A 21,817-nucleotide genomic window follows, 5' to 3' on the forward strand; every position below is an offset into this window, starting at 1 on the left:
AAGTAAAATTTCAAATTTCTGTATTATGTTATATTTTTTATCTTACTTTATTTTTTTCACCTTGGGGAGTGGGAACTGTCCCATATTTCCCCCACTGAATTCGCCAGTGCTATATTTTAGCTTTAGTGGGTTGTGACGATGGAGCAGACGTTCCATTACCCGGCCATGAAAAAGTTCGAATAGCAGTTGCCCGCCTGAAGAACAACAAAGCGGCAGGGGCCGACGGATTGCCGGCCGAGCTATTCAAACACGGCGGCGAAGAACTGATAAGGAGCATGCATCAGCTTCTTTGCAAAATATGGTCGGATGAAAGCATGCCCAACGATTGGAATTTAAGTGGGCTATGCCCAATCCATAAAAAAGGAGACCCCACGATCTGCGCCAACTACCGTGGGATAAGCCTCCTCAACATCGCGTACAAGGTTCTATCGAGCAAACTGATTGGACCTTATCAGTGTGGCTTTAGACCTGGCAAATCAACAACCGACCAGATATTCACCATGCGCCAAATCTTGGAAAATACCCGTGAAAGGAGAATCGACACTCACCACCTATTCGTCGATTTCAAAGCTGCTTTTGACAGTACGTAAAGAAGCTGCCTTTAAGCCGCGATGTCTGAATTTGATATCCCCGCAAAACTAATACGGCTGTGTAAACTGACGTTGAGCAACACGAAAAGCTCCGTCAGGATCGGGAGGACCTCTCCGAGCCGTTCGATACCAAACGAGGTTTCAGACAAGGCGACTCCCTATCGTGCGACTTTTTCAATCTGCTGCTGGAGAAAATTATTAGAGCTGCAGAACTGAATCGAGCAGGTACAATCTTTTATAAGAGTGTACAGCTGCTGGCGTATGCCGATGATATTGATATCATCGGTCTCAACACCCGCGCCGTTAGTTCTGCTTTCTCCAGACTGAACAAGGAAGCAACGCAAATGGGTCTGGCAGTGAACGAGGGCAAGACGAAATATCTCCTGTCATCAAACAAACAGTCGTCGCACTCGCGACTTGGCTCTCACGTCACTGTTGACAGTCATAACTTTGAAGTTGTAGATAATTTCGTCTATCTTGGAACCAGCGTAAACACCACCAACAATGTCAGCCTGGAAATCCAACGCAGGATTACTCTTGCCAACAGGTGCTACTTCGGACTGAGTAGGCAATTGAAAAGTAAAGTCCTCTCTCGAAGAACAAAACCCAAACTCTACAAGTCGCTCATAATTCCTGTCCTGCTATATGGTGCAGAGGCTTGGACGATGGTAACAACCGATGAGTCGGTGTTGCGAGTTTTCGAGAGAAAAGTTCTGCGAAAGATTTATGGCCCTTTGCGCGTTAGCCACGGCGAATATCGCATTCGATGGAACGATGAGCTGTATAAGATATACGACATTGACATAGTTCAGCGAATTAAAAGGCAGCAGCTACGCTGGCTAGGTCATGTTGTCCGGATGGATGAAAACACTCCAGCTCTGAAAGTATTCGACGCAGTACCCGCCGCGGGAAGCAGAGGAAGAGGAAGACCTCCACTCCGTTGGAAGGACCAAGTGGAGAAGGACCTGGCCTCGCTTGGAATATCCAATTGGCGCCACGTAGCGAAGAGAAGAAACGACTGGCGCGCTGTTGTTGACTCGGCTATAACCGCGTAAGCGGTGTCTACGCCAGTAAAGAAGTAGAAGAGGGTTGTGAAATATGTACCTTAAACCATAAAGTGGCGGCATCCCACTTTTTAAAACTTTTAAACTGCAGATGACATTACTAGGTTATTACTCGTATGGATTCCGCGCAAAATAATAGATAAATAGACTCAAGATCTTAAAATTTCATTAACATATCCATACTTACATGTATAACATTTTTTTAGACATGTGGTTTTCCGTGAGGCCATACTTTTATCGGAGTAGGTCTTTTTGCCACCGTTAATAATCCAAAACCCATTGATGAGATGATCAAAAAATCACTGTTTTATGTGATCTGTGGGCAGAGGAAATAATTGGTCCATATTTCTTCAAGACTGAAGTCGACTATAATGTTACCTCAATGGGTACTGTACTTTCATAGTTAATGATTTTGCCTGAGGATTGGAGAATAACTGCAAAAAGCGGTGTCTTTCAGCAGGAATTTATTCGAGCCAGCCGCTGAGGACACTTACCCGATTTTTTTTTAATAAAGCTATGTTGGGCGTAACATTAAATTACATGCGTTTTATTTCTTCTTGAAAACCACATGTATAAAAAACCACCCATTACATATTTATATATAAGTAAGTTCTTAAATATTTATGCAGTGACGTGAAGCTTATTTTCATGCCATAAAGACCGCTGTACTTTTTTGTTTACTGCATTCTGCGCTGCAAGAAAACATTCCAAACAAAATAGTTAAAATATTTTTACCTACTCCATTTTAAGGTTCATACTTATTAACAAGTTATTTATGGAATTTCCTTTGGGGTAAGTTACTTTGCTCGACTCGAGACCACTTCGTTGCATCACTTATAAAGACAAAACAATCACAGCTACTTAAGCGGGATTGGTTGGTAATTCACTTTTAGCAACCCTTAATCTTAAGCATTGATATTACTACTTTTTGGAAAAATTCCTCCACCAAATACTGCCAAGGAGGGTATTTACTTTTACAAATATGAAAACTTAGAAATAAATATACATTCAGACAAACATAAGTGCAAATATGTAGCGTTATGTGTACATTCATACACATACTTACGTATGTAAATAAGAAAATGAATTTAATTTAACCAAAAACTGAACGTTACGAAACTCATAAAATATAGAGAAAGCTAGTTTCATTCACATTGATTTGTGTCTAGGCAATATACAAGTATAATCCAATGTATTAGTAATGCTCACGACGTTGCAACAATCTGACAAATATGGTTTTATTTAGTTTCTGACAATCAAGCTACCACAAAGCCCGTGTAGTTTTTCTTTATATTATACATATATTATGAAAAACTATTGCTTGTTAGTATAATCATAAAATATGATCCATTTCGAGCTTCCTCACTTTTTTAAAGAAAAAACAAAGAAACTTCAAATTTAATGGGGAATGTTTATTATCACTCGAAAGAACATTCTTTTGCAATTATTTTTTGAAGATTGTCTCTTTCAAATCTTGACCGCGGCTCCGTCTCAGATGGCCCATCCGTTGAATCTATTTCGACTGGTAATTGGCGAATGACATGATGTTTTGCTCCAAGACCTGAATCGAAGTGGGATTGTCCACATTGACTTTAGACTTTACATATCACCACAGAAAAAGTCTATCATGCCTCGATAACGGTCGCCATTGACGGTTGCGTTCTCACCCGCATCATTTGAAAAAATATGGACCGATGGTTCCACAAACCAAACCAAACCGTTGATATTTCTGTACGAAATGGCAGCTCTTGAATTTCTTCTGCAAATGGGGCAAGTTTGTCTGTTTATATACCCATTGAACCAGAAATGGAACTCAACACTGAACAAAATTTGGCTGGAAAGCCTCAGATCTTTTTGAAACTTTTCAAGAGCCAATGGAGGGAAGCGATTTCGCTTGGAAAGGTTGAGCGACCACCAAGGCACAAACTGTATTTTGTACGCTTTCAATATAAGATCTCCACGTAAAATGCGCCAAGTCGCTTTATACGAACGGAGCAAAGTGGACTCTACACGATCTTCGTGTACACTCTCAGCTACGGCTGATATATTTTCTTCACTGCGTGTTGGACGTTTCAATTATGAAATCAGTTATATTTATTTATTTAGGTCGTAAACAGGTGTCGTATTGCGTAACCACTAAAATAACTCGCTCTTTTATCATGTATTTTTTCGCTTGCCACGGGACCGCATTCGCATTGCTACAGGGCAAGGTTTCCAAGATCAACCTATTTCAGGACAGTCTCTACTTTCCCTGCGTCCAGGGATGTCTACGATGTTATAACCAGCATCAGGCTATTTGGCTCGCATTCTATTGACTCTTATCCTCCCTATTGAAATCTCTGTGGTAGAACTGCGTCCATGCTCCTTTTTTAGTTAGTAGTGCGATTTACTGCCAGTCTATGTCGCCGGTTATCATTTTTTCCACTAAATTTTCGAAGAGTTGAGTTGCTCAAGTTTGCTTTCTGAAGTTGTTCTGTTTTCTTTCTGGCGGCACTTACAAAGGTATGCAAGCGCTGTTATATTCGTTTCAATATAAAAAGATATCGGAAATAAGAATATAAGGATATTATTTTAAAGGTCATTACTTATCACAAGTTATCTATGGGTTGAAGCTGTGTGTAAAATTTTATTAAGGTTTGGTCAAGCGGTTTGTAAAATACACAGTTTAATGATAGAGATGTCATACTATTTTTATCTTTTCTTTAAATAGCTTAGCAACAATTCGTATTCCTGTTTTCAGTATATATATAAAGAAAAGAGTTATAATAATAACTGACAAAAAACTAAAAGTAATTATGTTGTGTTGATAGTATATAGTAAGCTAATTATAGCATTAATAGCACTAGTCCATGGAAATGTTATCAATGTTTCTAATGTACCTCTAAGTTATAAGACAAAAATTCAGAAGTGTACATTTCTTAAATTCAAATTTCAAAAATATTGTTTCCAGGCGCAGCTGTCTCATGGTTTCCCATACACAGATAGACGAGCAGATTATGGTAGCACTATATCAGGAGGCGCCACACATGGTGGTAGACTTGCTCACGAACATGATCCCTTAGCCTTGCATCAAGCACTACAGAACGCCGTTGATGATGTCCAAAATCCCGGTATAGATGACAATGTCGCATTTATGTCAGATCTACCTCTAATTAAAAGTGAGTATTATTATGATCGTTTCCCAAGGTGTATAGTACAACTCAGTTATTATCTGTTCATATAAACGTCTTGCGTCTACGTGTGCTCTAGGACAAAAGTCATTCTCTTCGCTCTTAATATGTATTTAAGTAATATACGAGTATACAGGTTTAAATATTATTTTAATGAATGAAGGTTTTCGGTTCAAGGCTAAAGCAAAAAGTAGATTAACTATATAAAGATTTTAAGATATGTATACCATTATAACAAACTGCTATACTAGCAGCATAAGCTATTTAACACCAAACAATCTGAAATTTCCGTAAATATCGACAGTGTAAAATTCGGAACAGCGAAATGAAACCACGAGCGCATTATGAAATTGGAATAAGATCCGATACACATTGTTCACAATAGCGCAGTCGCATGCACTCTTCCTTATGTATTTTTGTTGTTAGTGTACCATATATACTATTTATCCTCTTGAAAGTGGCTGAAACTTGGATGACATTTGTATGAATAAAAGAGGAATGAACAAACACACACCTGGAGTTAGATTCCTTTTTGCTTCATATTTCACAGGTATTGTGTAACAGAACCCCTACCGATCTTCGCACACTACTAATTGGCATAATTATATTTAAACAAACGCCCCAAATATTATTTCATTTTTCCATATATATATTTATATGTACAATGGACGTATCGTCACATATGTTTATACTTTCACTCGTACATAGGCGTATTCATCCCTGTGACGCAAGCGGCTTGTTCAATTTTCATCAAAATATACTCACCGCTACAGAAATATGGTACATACACATGCAAATATAGGTGTAAATATTGTATGTGTGTAGATACTCTTATGAACAGTAGTTCAATAGTTGTATATGGATTTTAATTTGTCCACTTGATTTTAAAATATTAGCTAATCTTACTTCGGAGTCGCGTCGGAGTCGATTTTCCATGTTCTTTCGTCTGTATAGTACATATGTAAATACGCGAATTAATCCCGAAGCTTTTGAAAAATCGCTGTGTTTTATTTTGACTTTTGTTCAAAGCATTCCGAAATTGTAAGTAAATTCCCCGGTTAAATCAAATCATTTCAAATAATGAGATCTCTTCAACTGATGCAAATATTAGAAAAGGATATGGTGCTTGAAAATCGACAAACAAATATTAGAGAGACGGGAAGAGAGCTCGACATCTCTCGCGGGTCCGTTAAAATGGTTTTGGTGGATATTTTGGGTATAAAACGCGTTCTTGGTCAAACCGTACTGTAAACCGGTTGTTTGATCGTGCAAACTCCGATCCCACATTCATGGAGAGCATTATAACTGCCAATCAGTAATGGGTTTAAGAGTTTGACATGCAAACAAATCAACAATCATCGTAATGGAGCATAAAACGAGCCGAAACCAAAAGAATCACACCAAACCCGCTCAAAAAGATGATGCTCATTGTTTTTTTTTTCGATACTCGTAGTTTGGTGCATGATGAATTTGTTCCGGAGTACAGGCGATAAGGAGTTCTATTTGGCCGGATTGAGACCTTTGCGTAAGAACATCCGTCGAAAACGATCGGAATTGTGGAAGAACAATTGGATTTTCGTGTGTGTAATTTTTCTTGTTTCTCAAACTGAAATTGCCAATCCGTGGAAACCGTTTTCAGTCGATCAAAGCTATAAAACATAATTCGCTGAAGGACAAAATTAAATTCAAACTCAGGGAAGTGACTAGGGATTCAGGTCACGCCTAAAGATTTATTAATAGTTTCGACAAGTTTTTTGCCAAAGTTTACACATAGCAATATCTATCGTCTTTTCTGGTATGTTTTTTGAATGTTACACATAACCCCCACATGTGTAACATTGAGTCTCATAAAGTTACAAGTTATAACGTACCGATAATATTACGTTGAGAATTGTAGTTGCGTAAACTCATTTTTGTATGTCATCCAGCAAGAGTTTTTTTAAAGAAATGTAAAAGTTTAAGATGTCATGATTTTCCGATACGTTATGGCAAGTTGCAGGTCCCGTAATTATTTTAAAAATTTTATGTTCAGCTAATAGAAGACTTACAATATTTAATTAATTAGTGTATCTGTCTTTAAGAAATTGCTTCCAATTCTATTCATTATTTCTTATATCCTCATTTCGAAAACTAGACAACATTCCTAAGGATATCAAAAATTAGTCCAGTAGTTTAAAATTGTTATATTTTTCGAAGGTGCGACTTCGACGCCTTGTTATAAGGCCATATAAGTTTGGCCTAAAAATTTTATGCAATTGAAATGAGAGGAAAACGTGGATGTTGCCCAAATTTTTACTTGTTCTAATACACATACTAACTATACTTAATACTTGTATTTAGTTTGCTATGCGCTCAATTTCGAAATTTGAAGGAAAATATGACGATTTTTAGGCCAGCTTCGAAAATTACATTATTATGAAAAATAATATTTACTTATGACTCAAACTCTCGAAAAAAATAGTTTAATCCAACAGCCAGAAAATAATATAGTTTTTTCTTTATCAAAAAAATATGATCATATTATGAGTTCATCAAAAGCGGATTATGTTAAATAAATTTTTTCTCTTTATAACTCATTAAAGGTATTAAAAGTGGGAAAGAGCTTGGTAATATTGGCTCTGGTTCCCCCAGTGAGGTATTTTGTGCTGTTCCGGGACGACTTAGCCTTCTATCCAGCACGTCCAAATACAAAGTAACAATTGCTGAAGTTCAACGAAGGTTATCACCTCCAGAATGTCTAAACGCGTCTCTACTTGGCGGAGTTCTTCGAAGGTTGGTAGCATAAATATTTTCTTATATACTCACCCATATCTTAATTTGTTATATTTCCGAAAGATGTTGCTAAAAGCTTTGTTCATGCAAAGGTTGTTTGTAAATCGTAAGAAGTCAATATAATAAGAGGGTTTATAAAAAAATGTTAATGATGACCAATTGATTTCTGGACAACAGGCATGGCATTGTCCACTTTTAGGGAAAATCACTTATTTTAGCAACTACTCCACAAATTGTATTAAATTTGGTGCTTAATAATATCTTTGTCGGTAGAACTACAAATTCCATCAGATTTTGTTCACTGTAAAATATTAAAATCAGGGACCAGGGTAGATATTGAAAAATAAAATCATAGAAATATACTTTTCAAGACCCCATTACACATACAATATAAGACGTTTGATATATGTACTATAGTTTAGAATGAAATCTGACCGCAAACTATTGAGTATAAATGTAGTGATTTCTGACTATTTGGTAGAATTTAGATGGAATATTTAGTGGGCATGTTTTCTTTAATCATAATGTAGTTTAGATCTGAATATTCTTCTTCTTTTGCATAGCCACCGCGGACGCTGAACCCAATTTTCGACGGTTTCAAACATAAATCGGCCGATACTGCTGCAATTTCACGTTCAATATTCGTACGAAGTTTATCAATCGTCCCTGACTTGTTGGCATAGGCCATAGACTTGACGTAATCCCACAAAAAATAGTCTAACGGCGTCAAATCACACGACCGAGGCTGCCAATTGACTGGCCGCGTTCATCAAACTTGATTTTCAATAAATCGATAGTGACATTAGCTGTGTGGCTTGTGGCGCCGTCATGTTGAAACCACATATTGTCCAAGTCCACATCATCCAAAATATTCGGTTATCATTAAGCGATAGCGATTCCCATTTACAGTAACGCCCCGGTCTTAATCATAACGGAAGAAGTACGGCCGCTGGCCCATAGACCGCACCAAACCATACTTTTTTCCGGAATGGTGACTCATGGAGTACGTACGAATGTACTTTCCCATGAATAAAGAATTTCATTGATGAGATTGAGATGATTCCAAGTCAATCCTGACATGCAATTTTGGCTTGATCAGCATTTGCGCCAACTCACGCCCGTTTTGCTTGTCGTTATAGTAAGTGACCATTAACCATCCATTTCAGAAATGAATCGGCTTTGTTGACATTCAGCAGCGATTCCCAAACGACCGCCAACCTTGATGATTTCTGTGGTTTTATCGGTATTTTAGGCAATTTGTATATCAGAGGATTACTGGAACGGAATCACTGAAACCAAAATAGCGATTGACTCTTACATACATATTTACATTTTCAGCCGCTTGGCTTCCGTTTTATTTGCGTATAATTCGTATTTCGTTGAATTCGTACAAGAGAGTAAGCGGATATATCATTAAAGTGGGATACCACTATCTTCAATGCTACCAAGTTTTGTTTTGAATATTTTGGATCAGTTTTACTATTGTGAACGGTTAAATATGTATGTAACAAATGAAAATACAAATTAATTTTGTCTTGTATTTTTAAAACTTAGGGCTTAAATCAATTATTATAATTTATAGATAACGAAAATAAAGGGTTCTAGCAACTTTTTTTTTTATCGCAAAAAAAGAATTTGTTCTAACTGCTGCCTTTTGTTTGAGAAAGTGGAACAGGTTGCTCGAATCGCTGAGGAGTAACTCTTGACAAAGACAGCTGTAGATTACTAAAGCCATCTATTGAAAAAATAATGTATTTATATTATATAACTATCGCAAATCCAATTTTGACTGGAAACTGAATACGTTCGAACTGAAAGGCAAATCGTTAGAACTCAAGTGGAAACAGTAAGGTTCCATTACATAATTTCGGCGCATGAGGATTGCGAAACATAATAATGACAGGTCCTTTGAGACACAAATAATGCGGTGGCATACCAAGCTTCTCCAAAGATTTTAGAAATTCCACTGGATAATTCACGGCTTCGTATTTTTGGCAGCTAAAATTGTACGTGTACTCAAGCAAATGTAGTTACGATAATTTGGCCAATGTTGGCATAAACATTCCTGATGAGTTCACATTTCATTGAAGTGAATTGTCAAACGACTGGAAGTATCAACCGAAATTTGTCCCTTTCCAATTCTTAGCGAATACGATGTAAAATGTCTTCGGCAATGTCATTTTTGTTCGTATCCCATAACTGACGTGAATTTGAAGGCTGATATGTCGAAATAATCTTCGCGAAAAGCGTACAAACTTCAGTGTCATGCGAAGTAGCTTTCGCATCGTGTGATTCCAGTGAGTATTATGTTCCAGCAATTGTAATTGCAGGCATGCCTCTCAAAAAGTTGCAATGTTCTCGCAAAAGAATCACTGACGCAAGTTGAGAAAAAACTCGTCAAGATCAATTTTGTTGTTCTGTAATGTATTCTCTGGGTTGAAATACACTCTTTGGTCATTCTCCAAATGAACTGCGAGGCGCACAACAGTCGGAAAACGTTCATGAATTGCGAAAGTAAATATCCTACAAAGCGTTTTATTGCAGTTTGATACTTGCTGATCTCATCTCGTTCAAGGCCAATACCCACCATGTTGCTTTCTTTGGTGGCGTATTTGCAAACGTATTTGATCGATTTCACTGCAGTATTCAACATTGACATGAATTTTGAATGTGAATTAGACAATAGTGTCGAATATGGTAATATCCATGTGTTGTCGACTTCGGTATTCACTCCTCTAAGTTCTACCATTGTCGTCTGGTGAGCTATGCCGATAGAGGGATTTTCATTATTTCCAGTTTCCGTTTCCGAAAAAAACCACGTGAATAGTGTTTCGTGCATTTATTGTTAGACGTACAAACCGAAGTGGAATAGTGGTGTAGGCAAGGTCCATGAATCATATTGGTTTTCGTCACTTCGTATAATACTGGATCTTTCTCTACATCAAGAATTTCCGCAGAAATGATTTCATCAATTTGATCTGGTGGAATCACCATCCACTATCCAAAGAAGAATGTGTGCGTGCAGCAAACCTCTTTTTTGCAGCTCAACAGAGTACATCCAGCATCTAATAGCACCATATATACCATACGTTGCTGCAAGATAAAGTCCTTCAAACATCGTAACTGTTGTTTGAAAAGTCGTGCTGTGACATCGTGACGATCGCTTGGTGATTGACCGCGACCCATAATTCCACATCGCATCCTGGGAGTACTTGTGGGTCGGCTTTAGTATACCGTCCCAGGATTTCAGGAATAAAATGGGTGTGGTCGGTAAAATAAGCGACCGAAATTGAAGGATTCAAATAATTTACAAATCAAAATATTGAAAAAAAAACAATTGTATGGAAAAAAGTTACTTTTTGGAATTATCCAATTTTCCGACTTTTCATGAAAAGTATAAGATATTTTTATTTCTAAACCTTCCTTGATCCACAACGAACAACCTCTGAATATCTCATCAGGATTGGTGCAGTCGTTCTCGAGCCTCAAGAAAAGGGCAATTATTCGAATTTTTCTCGCCGTAAGATAAATCTTTGAACTTCAACGAACATTAAAAAAATTTGCCAAATTGGTCCAGGGTTATTGAGTTATGCGCTTAGCAAAACATTTTGCGATTCATTTTTATATTATAGATAGATAAAGTGATATGTGTTAGTTAGGTTGATCCATATCCCGGACGTAAAACGAATTTTAATAATGAAACTTAGTGATATTAGGTGAGTTAAAGATATATATCGAATTTTACGTTTACGTGCAATATTTTTCTATATAAAGTTTTCCCAACTGCAGACAACATTTCCTTCTATACTTACAAATTGAGAAAATAAAAAAAATTCGGTTGAATATTAACATTCCTCACTTATTTATTTTATTATATTTTTACTCCTATAGAGCTAAGAGCAAGAACGGTGGACGCCTACTAAGAGAAAAGCTTGAAAAAATTGGTTTAAATTTACCTGCGGGAAGACGAAAGGCTGCCAATGTCACATTACTCACGTCCTTAGTAGAGGGCGAAGCTACTCATCTGGCAAAAGATTTTCATTTCGTTTGTGAAACTGAATTTCCAGCTCGTCAGCTAGCCGAATACGTCATTAGACATCAAACAGAGCCCCAAGAATCATATCGCAGGAAAGAACTACTTATTCATTCACAGCAGGTAAGACTACAACTTCAGATAGCTTTTCGTTTTCTTAGTTTTTGAAAATAAAAATAAATTGGAATCGGCTAGGCTAAAATGTGACATATAGTTAGATTAGTGTATCTCTTAAATAGTGGTTTTCCGAAACCATCCATTTTAAGATGAGTTTATACCATACTAACTAATTTCACTGCATTAATTGTTATGACCCTCATATAAAATTATATATTTAAAATCAATTAGAGAAACTAAATGTTGATACATTTTCATTTTAATAAACATATGTGTATATCCTAAGAAGAAGAAATGTCAAAAGTAGTTCCTTTGGACCATAATTCAGTTCTGGTAGTATTTATACATAAACCATGGCTATTTTACCGTTTGCCACTAAGTATACGTAGCACCCAAAATATATGTATATTCAAACATGCGTATATACAAGTATGTACTTTAGCCACCACCATCTGTCTGTTATACGCGAAGTAGTCCCACAGTTTTTTCCCAATTGGAGATTCCAAGTGTAGCCAAGTCACTACCAAACCCATTTGCTTCGCTTCTTTGTCCAACCTGGAAAAAGCAAAACTAAATGCACAGTTGTTATGGCCAATCTCTATCGATGTCCTCAGCGTACGCGAGCAGTTGTATACTCTTGCATAAAATTGTACCTTTTCTATTCAGAAGTGCACCTCGAATTATTTTCTACAGGAGTATATTGACGAAACACGATAGGGAGTCGCCTTATCTGAAACCTTGTCTGGTATCGAATGGCGCGGAGAGGTCCTTCCCGATCCTTGGTATTTCTCAACGTCAGTTTACAGAGCCGTATTAGTTTTGCGTGGATACCAAATTCAGACATCGCGGCATAAAGGCAGCTCCTTTTCGGCTGTCAAAAGCAGCTTTGAAATCGACGAAGAGGTGGTGCGTGTCAATTCTCTTTTCACAGGTCTTTCCAAGATTTGACGCATGGCGCATAATATCTGGTCAGTTGCTGATTTTCCAAACCTAAAGCTAGACTGATAAGATCCAATCAGTTTTTTGACTTGGCTTTAATCGCTCACATAGTATGCTCGACAGAACCTTATATGTGATATTGAGGATATTTATCTCACAGTAGAGCACACCTAAATTCCAATCGTTGGGCATGCTTTCGTCCAACCATATTCTACAAAGGAGCTGATGCATGCTCCTTATCAGTCCTTCACAGTCGTATTTGAATAGCTGGGCCGGTTATACATCGGCCCTCGCCGCTTTGTTATTCTTCAGACGGATAATTGCTATTCGAACTTCTTTGTGCTCGGGCAATGGAATGTCTGCTCCATCGTTATTGAGTGGGGAACCTTCTCCTGGTGTTATGCTTTCACTGCCATTCAGCAGACAGAAGAAGTTATCCCTCCATAATTTCTGTATGCTCTGGGCATCAGTCACTAGATCACTTTTGGGCTTCTACTTCAAGGCTATAAGAAATGCACCTGTGATGGATATTATAGCTTTTTTCTTGTTTTGGCTTACCGTCATTTACAAAGTTAAATTTTTTAAAAATATTCTTGTAAGTACTACATATTTTAATTTTGTATAATGTATTCAGATAACAAAGGAACTAATGCAAGTACTTAGCCAAGACCGCACAACACAATACGGCACGAGATCACAACATTTACTGGAACCTTCTATGCAGCGTCACCTCACACACTTCTCTTTAATTACTCATGGGTTTGGATCTCCCGCTATAATGGCCGTACTGCATGCTTTCCAGGTAACGATTTTCTACTTCGTTAAAAATATAAATGATTGCTGACAGCATACTAATGGTACCATCTCTCGATTTCAGACTTTTCTCAATGAATCACTCAACTATTTAGATAAATTATATCCTTCAAATAGTGGCGGCATGGTGTCCTCCTCGCTGGACAAAAACAAAATTGATAGTGACAAGAAATGATAGGCCGGGTTTGCTTTATTTTATTAAACACAACAAGAAAATCGTTTTAAACGAAATAAAGTATAAGTTTAAGTAAAGTAAATAAAATATTAGTTCATCGAGCGTAATTTTAATTTTAATATCGATTAAACCGTTATTTTTATTATTAATTCGTAATGTATATGCATATGCAGTTATAAATATACTATTTGTTAATAATTACAATTTTGAGACATACTTATGTATATATGTATGTATGTATAGATACATATGCATAAATATTCCATGAAATACAAATTAACTGTAGTTTGTTTGTTTTTTAAAAGAGTATTGAAGGTATTTTCCGCACATATGTACATATACCCGCCAGTTATAATAAGAATCATTCGTTAAGGTTTCATTTAACAGAACTTTTATTTAGATTGATTAAATGTCTAACTTTAAGACTTTGGTGAAGTTATCGTCTCAAGACAAGAAGTGTTAAACACATGCGTTATTACCTTTCCCTCATAAAATTCCTTGAGTAGATGTTTTAAACGAGAAATGAAGTGATGTCCAAATCTCATGTCATTGGAAGTGAGAGCGTAAATGAAAATTGACTCGATTCAAGAGGTTTAGAATGGCTGGAAATTTTACCAAAAATACATATGAACGTAAAAATGACTAAACACATTTATTAAATAAGGGCTGACAAGTTGAAATCACTTGTTGTTGTTGTTAAGTTGTTTTAATATACCATGAAATCATACAAAAAGCAAATATTTTAATACTTTCTCATAACAAATGTTAGGGTTTTAATTTAAATATTCAAAAACAAGTATTTGTCTGATTTGCCTACAATTCAAAATGTGTAAAAAAAACGTTAGTTTTAAGGCGCACTGGAATAATTTGGGCATCCCTTTATCACTGGTTTAAACATTGTTGAACGCTGCACTTGTTGCCGTGTTCAAAAAGCATAACATTCAAAAAACTTTCACCGCTCTTTATAACGGATGTTTTTTAGCCGTGTCGTTTTCAATGAGGCATTACTTTTTTCGGAGTTGGTCTTTTTGACAGCTGTTACTTGATTTATACAATTAGAGTTGCGCTCATTTACTTTATGGAAGATTTTTGGGAAAATTTTGGTTTGTTGGAAAAATCTAACTTGTGGAACAATTGAAGCCGAAAACCCATCAAGTTCGTCGCGTTTTCGGTGAATGGGCTCAAAACAAGATAGCCGCTACTTCCGCTTTTCTTCAACGATGAATTTTACTTTTGGTTGAATAGGTACATTAATAAAAAAAAAATTTGCATTTGGAATGATTATAATCCACAAGCCATTTTTGAGACGCCGTTCACAAAAAATCACTCTATAGGCAGAGGTAATCATTGGACCAGATTTCTTCAAAATTTAATCCGCCTAAAAGGTTACAATCAATGGGGGACGCTATTGAGCCTGAATTATAATATGTTGAAGAAAACTTTTGGTGAGCGCATTACCTCTTCTAGTGGCCGCGTGGCGTGGGCTTCAAGATGCTGCGATTCAACACCACCGGACTATTTTTTGTGGGGACGAGACGATTGACGCCTTGGCAGAGAACATTCCGAACGTTATTGCTGACATACGGCTTCAATTGCTGCAAAAAGTAGTCGAAAATTGGGCCTTTCGACCATTGACGTTCGATTCTTGTCTTTATAATAATGTTTTGTTTTTGAAAACCAAATGCCTCAAAAAAGCATAATTTATTTGTACATAGTATTCTGTTCCAATAAATTTTTAAATCCGTCTAATCAGAGTCACTCAACTTAAGTCTCTCTTTTAACGCATTTATTTATTATAGAACAATATGCCAGTATTTAAAATTCATTGGAGATTAGTGTCTGCCTTTAAAAAACAAAAATAATATATCTAGCTGGTTAATTATAGATCAATTAAATTATTAAATACAATATTTTTGTTGCCAAAAATGGCAGAGTTTATAAATAAAACTATTTCATAATCCCCTGGAAATAAGATTTGTACATATATGAATATAAGTATGTAAAAAAAATAAAAACAATTAATGACAAACAAACAGAAATAAAATGTAAATTCTATTACAAAGTTGTAACAATTAGAAATACGTTTTCCTTGTTTGTAAAGTGGTTTAGTATATGATTTTGAATTTATGTTAATTTTTCTTAATAATCGAATTTATTAAAAATAGTTCAGTGACAATCTTGAGATTTTAACACAATTAATTAGTTCACTTTAGCACAAAATCCAAGCATATCATCACCTAAAATGCTAAACAATATCATCAAAAAAAAAAATAAAACTTGAGCTTTTTCTTGCTTACGATTCACTACATCTTATTATATATATGTGTGAATAAAATTGTACGCTTCCGCTATCAGATATAGCCAATATATAACCACTTTATAACCAAAACTCAAAATTTTGTTTCAATTTGTGTGGCTTCTAATATTGGGTTGTCAAAACAGTCTTGCGGTATTTTTATTGAATCAATTCGTGTGGCACCCATACATCGACCTTCTTAGTGACTCCAAGCTTCTTCAAATGGTTTATAACGGTTTGATGACTACTATGCCGGTCTCTTTCGACCAATTCAGCGATTTTATCGCAATTTTCGACGACAGGCCTTCCGGAGCGTGGCGCATCTTCGACCACCTCTACACCAGAACGAAAACGTTGAAACCATCGTTGTGCGGTGGAAATGGAAACTGTATCGGGTCCATAATCTGCACGAATTTTTTTGGGAGCTTGAGATGCATTTTTGCCTTTATCGTTGTAGTACTGTAAAATATGCCGTATTTTCTCTTTATTTTGCTCCATGTTTGCGACGCTATAACTCACGAACGACTTAAAAGAAACGACAATCAATCAAACACGTGTTAGTGCATGAAATGAGCTTTCCAAAAAGGTATATCATGACCCGATGCGACGAATAAAACTAGAACTACGCACTTTCAGCGCCATCTAGTGAAAATACCGCAAGACTTCTTTGACAACCCAATATATCGTTTTTTCTTCGCCTGCAAATTTGTGAAAAGTGATGTTACGTTTTTTTTTGGATTTGAGGTGGTATGTAAATTTGCAAATACAAATAAATTGAATACTGAAGATATTGGATTTGTGAGAAAATTTAACAAAGAGTAACCATGAAAAGCTTGCTTTAGTTTAAAAAATTCCTAAATTATAAAGTAACAAAAATGAAGGAAAAAGTAATTTACGGGCGATCTGAATTGAATTTTTAAGGGTTATCTCAAGTTTCGGCAAAATTACGAGTGCCATAGAAAAAAATTGTAAGGCAAAATTGTAGTTAAGAAACAGAGCTACAACTTTCTTTTTAACACCTTTCCAAAGAACTCTCACAATAAAATATCTACTTTTTTTAAAGTGGGTAAGCCATTTTTTTCTTGAAATCCGAAGGTCCGATGGTAAAAAATATATCATGACAAATAAGTACCCGGAAATTATAAATAAAATGCAAATTTTTTAATTATTCATCAATATTTATTTTGTCACCTTCAAAGTAACCCATACAAGATGTAATATTGAGCACTTATGGCAACGATTTTTCCAGTCCTCAAAACTCTTCATAAGCATTTTTTGCGATGGCCTTCAGCGAATTCGATCGACCGAAAACGGGTTCCATTTCGATAAGTCTTGACTTGATTGCTTGTCAAACTCATGACCAAAACCTCATTTATCAGGACGAATCGAGCTAGAACGCGTTTCATACACAAAATATCCGCCAAAATCATTCGAACGAACTCGCGAGAAATGTTGAGCTCTCTGGCAATCTCTCTAACACTTGCCTGTCCACTTATAGCTAAACACACATATTCTTTAAACATTCTAAAAAGCGAAATGGCACAGTTATGTATTTGAATTAATATCATAAAATAAAATTTGAAATATTTTAAACAACGAACAAAAATTAAAAAATACAAATAAAACATTTTTTTTAACAAAAATCACTATCGATATGTATCTGTAATGTATTTAACTTAAAATTTTAAATTAGTATGGAAATTAGAAAGGCAGTAAAATTTATTCTATGAGAAATGCTTTTACTTCGTCAGATGTGTGTACTATACTTACATACATACATATGTATATCTATAGATGTGTGTTTGGATCTGATATAAGTCAGAGAATAACCGACCTTTATCAAGTATCATATATAATATCATACATATGTACTGTACATATACATATATATTTTTAACTAAGCACATTAGTGAAAATGCTTTAAACTATAGGTATGTCCATGTGAATGCATAGCTAAATTCTAAATTAAAAGTTTTCAACTAGTTTGATAAGTAGTAAAAATAAAGAAAGTATATCGTATTAAATGTATGTATTATTGCATAAGAGATTATATTTGGAGCACTAGCCGATAATGCTACTTTTTCCAAATTAATACATATATACTTAGCCATAGTGATCTATAAGTAATTTTTTTAGATTTAATTTATCTTCAATTACATTTTACAAAAAATTAATATATTAAATGTTTTCCAAACGAATTCGCAGTTTTTATGTACAGTGATGGACAGAGAACACAAACGACGTTTATTATTAATATAAATAGAAAACAAATTAAAATTTTGTATTAACATAACATAAATTTAGGAAGAAGTAAGTTAAAAATATTTTTTAATAGTTCTTTTTAATTATTCAAGTTCCTATTGTGTATTTTGGTCTGGACATAGAAATAGCACAGTGGCCCACTTCTGTGGAAATTACGAAAATTTAATTTAATTTAGTTAATACTTTTTAGTGTGTTCACAATTTTTCAAAATTGCTTGGCATCGTCGGCGCAAGCTCTCCACTAACTGCTGGCACCTATTGTGTGGAATTGCGTACCATGCCCCTTCGATTCCAGTTCAAAGTTCTTCAGCAATTTTGATTTTTTGCTTAGCAATCAATAAATACAAGCTCAACGATTGGAATTTAAGTGCGCTCTACCCGATACACAAAATGGAGACTCGATAGAACCTAATATGTACGAAAAGATAAAGGCAGCTCAATATGTTGTCAAAAGCAGCTTTGAAAATGACGAAGAGGGGAGGTGTGTCGATCCTCTTTCCCCGACACTGTTGACAGTCATAACATCGAAATCCTAGATAATTTCGTCCATTTTGGAATCAGCATTAACACCAACAACAATGTCAGCCTCGCAATCCAAAGCAGAATAACTCTTACCAACATGTGCTACTACGGGCTGAGTAGGCAATTGTGAAGTAAAGTCCTCTCTCGAGGAACCAAAACCAAACTCTATAAGTCACTCATAATTCCCGGAATGATGAGTTGACGTTACGAGTTTTCGATAGAAAGGTTCTGCGGAAGATTTATGGTCCTTTGCGCATTGGCAATGGCGAATACCGGCAGTCGATGGAACGATGAACTGTAGCAGATATAAGACGACCTTGACATAGTTCAGCGAAGTAACAGACAGCGGTCGGTTCGAATAGACGAAAACACTCCAGGTCTGAAAGTATTCGACGCTGTATCCGGCGGGGGTAGCAGAGACCTAGCTACACTTGGAATCTCCAATTGGCTCCAAACAGCGGGAAGGAAGGACAATTGGCACGCTATAACCGCGTAAACGGTGTCTACGCCAATAAAGAAGACGAAAGTTTGCATCGACACTTTGCGTTGTTCGGATCATGCATAAAACACCAATTTACTGACATCGATTCGAACGCTGAAGATGCCATAGTATTTTTGAGAAGCTTGAGGTAAGCAAATTAGTCTATTCTACCATCCATTCTCACCAATGGTCCAACGCTATAGCAGGAAAACGCTCCCCATGTCATCACGCTACTATCGCCGTGCTTAACGGTTTTTGTGATGTGTCTGAAGTTATACGCTTCACATCTGGGGCGATGGACAAATGGTTTGCCTTCGGCTCCAATACAATTCACCTTTGCTTCATCGCTCTAAAGTACTATTTTCTAAAATTTTCACATTTTCTAAATGTTCTTTGGCAAAGTACTCTTATGCTTCCTTTTGACAGCAATGGTTTGAGTCCAATGGATACGCTAAACCCAAATACTTCATTTCTTTAAGCCTTAGTCTCTCGGATAGATTTAAAAGGATCAACCTTAACTTTGGGTTAACTTTTTTGAGCTTTTCTATTTTTTCAAACCCAGTCGTTTGTTTGGCAAGAAAAACAAGCTCAGGTATTCCCCTCATTGCTATGTATTCCCCGAATTTCTATGTAAAAAATTATAGTCGGTGTCGCGAGGTACATACATACGTAGTGTGTCATGAGCGTTTAAACTTGCGAGTTGTTTATGGTTAGTGTGTTAAAAAATGCCAACAAAGCAGAGAAAATCATTGCAAATCAGATTAAATTTGCATCAAAAAGCTGAGATTTTAAGAAAACTCGATGAAGGTATTCATGGAGATCGATTGGCGTTGGATTATAATGTATCTAAGGCGGCCTTCTCAAAAATAAAGAAAAAACGTCATGAAATTTTGGAGGCAGTGGCAAACACACATGAAGTTGCAACCAAGAAAACTTTACATAAATCGGAATATCCCGTTCTTGAGGCAAGGTTGTATAAATGGTTCTTAAGCCAAAGACAGCGTAATTGTGCAATGAGTGGTCCAATTTTAAAGGCAAGAGCCAAGCTCGAATTTGCCAAATTGCACACAGGAAAACAATTTCATGCAAGTGATGGATGGCTTGCAAATTTCAAGAAAAGATTCGGTATTCGCCACTTAAAAATTTATGGGGAAATTCTTTCAAGCGACAAGTCAGGAATAACACCGTTCATTCATAATTTGCGGGCAAAAATGAATGAAATGGAAATTTCGGACATGCAGCTTTATAACGCAGATGAATCTGGATTATTTTATCGTTTCCTGCCCGATAACACATTTGTCGCGGCAAACGAAAAGACGGCACCTGGCCGAAAAATAGCAAAGGATAGAATCGCATTTATGTTGTGTGCGAACGCGCATAAGTTGAAACCATTGATAATTGGTAAATCCGCAAACCCCCGTTGCTTCAAGGGGTTTGAAAACCCATTGGAATATGCTAACTCGCAAAAGTCTTGGGATGATTTCAGAGCTATTCTTCCGCTGGTTCCATCATTCCTTTATTAAGCAGGTAAATTTATTTTTTCTATAGTTTAAAATTTTTAAGTGTGCCAAAATATTTGTCAGGTTGTCTGAAAATAATTTAACACCAAGGGCATTATTGCTGATTGACAATTGTACTGTACATAAGCCAATTGACAAGTTACAGTCAGATGATGGAAACATTGCGGCAATGCTTTTACCACCTAACGTGACAGCTGTTTTGCAGCCCATGGACCAAAATCCCATAAGACTGGTCAAATTAGAATACTGGGCTAAACTGTTATGGAACATTGTAGCACAAGAAAACATTCCGGTTGAGAATATTTTGAAAGGACATTCAATTCGTGATGCCATCTTGCTGCTTAAATTAGCATGGGATGAATTGCCAAGAGCTGTGCTTATGAAAGCTTGGAATAATATAAAACAGTGGGACGATGATCAATACGACAGCGAAGACGAAATTCCATTGCTTACATTGATTAGATAAAATAGTTCTCACGATGATACACTTCGAGAGGTACAATCGTTATTGTCCAAGGTGGGTGGTGTTGACGTCAGCAGTGAAGACATCGAAAATTGGAACGACGATCAAAATACGCAAGATGATGAAGATTTCGAAGTGTCTGACAATGAAGATGAAGAACCAGTTGTCGAGGAAGATATGCAACAACAGAAAGTCAGTTTTTCCGAAGCAGTTGAATGCATCAATACCTTGATAAAGTGGTATGAAAACAATAATGATGAAAATCAGATATCACACCTTATTAATATGCGTACGAAAATTGTCAGGAGCTATTACACAAAAGAAAAGAAACAAACAAGTCTCTACCCCTTAAACCAGCCCTTACAAATTAATATGTACATATGTATGTATGTATAATGTGAAAAAGTACAAACTAAATCTAAGTTTATGTTTTGTTAAGAGTAAAAGTCAGTCATGCAAATAAATTGAACGTATTATATCACCAAAATTATGTTTATTTCCGTGTTTTTTTTTTCAAAATCGAAACCCTTTTGGAAAAGTTAATATTTCGGAAAATTAAAACACCCTTGGGACATTTTGGTTAACTTTTTCGCGATTCTA

General features: G+C 36.1%; 2 protein-coding genes across 8 annotated transcripts in view; both read left to right on the forward strand.

The window, feature by feature from the left end:
* LOC105233973 (transcription factor AP-2-epsilon) overlaps positions 1–16,182 on the forward strand; it is a 110,802-nt gene extending 94,620 nt beyond the window's left edge. For all 7 annotated transcript variants that reach the window (XM_049457422.1, XM_049457426.1, XM_049457419.1 and 4 more), the window contains 5 exons: positions 4,605–4,812; positions 7,407–7,596; positions 11,488–11,752; positions 13,320–13,487; positions 13,563–16,182. In XM_049457422.1, coding sequence (XP_049313379.1) covers positions 4,605–4,812; positions 7,407–7,596; positions 11,488–11,752; positions 13,320–13,487; positions 13,563–13,673 — 942 coding nt within the window. In that variant the 3' untranslated portion in view covers positions 13,674–16,182. The remainder of the gene's footprint in view (positions 1–4,604; positions 4,813–7,406; positions 7,597–11,487; positions 11,753–13,319; positions 13,488–13,562) is intronic.
* A 3,645-nt stretch (positions 16,183–19,827) lies between these two features.
* Positions 19,828–21,817, forward strand: LOC125778661 (jerky protein homolog-like). Its single transcript, XM_049457554.1, has one exon. The coding sequence runs from the start codon at positions 19,960–19,962 to the stop codon at positions 20,755–20,757; it is 798 nt and encodes a 265-aa protein (XP_049313511.1). The 5' UTR covers positions 19,828–19,959; the 3' UTR covers positions 20,758–21,817.

This window comes from Bactrocera dorsalis, chromosome 5 (assembly GCF_023373825.1).
Source record: "Bactrocera dorsalis isolate Fly_Bdor chromosome 5, ASM2337382v1, whole genome shotgun sequence".
In the NCBI taxonomy this organism is placed as follows: domain Eukaryota; kingdom Metazoa; phylum Arthropoda; class Insecta; order Diptera; family Tephritidae; genus Bactrocera; species Bactrocera dorsalis.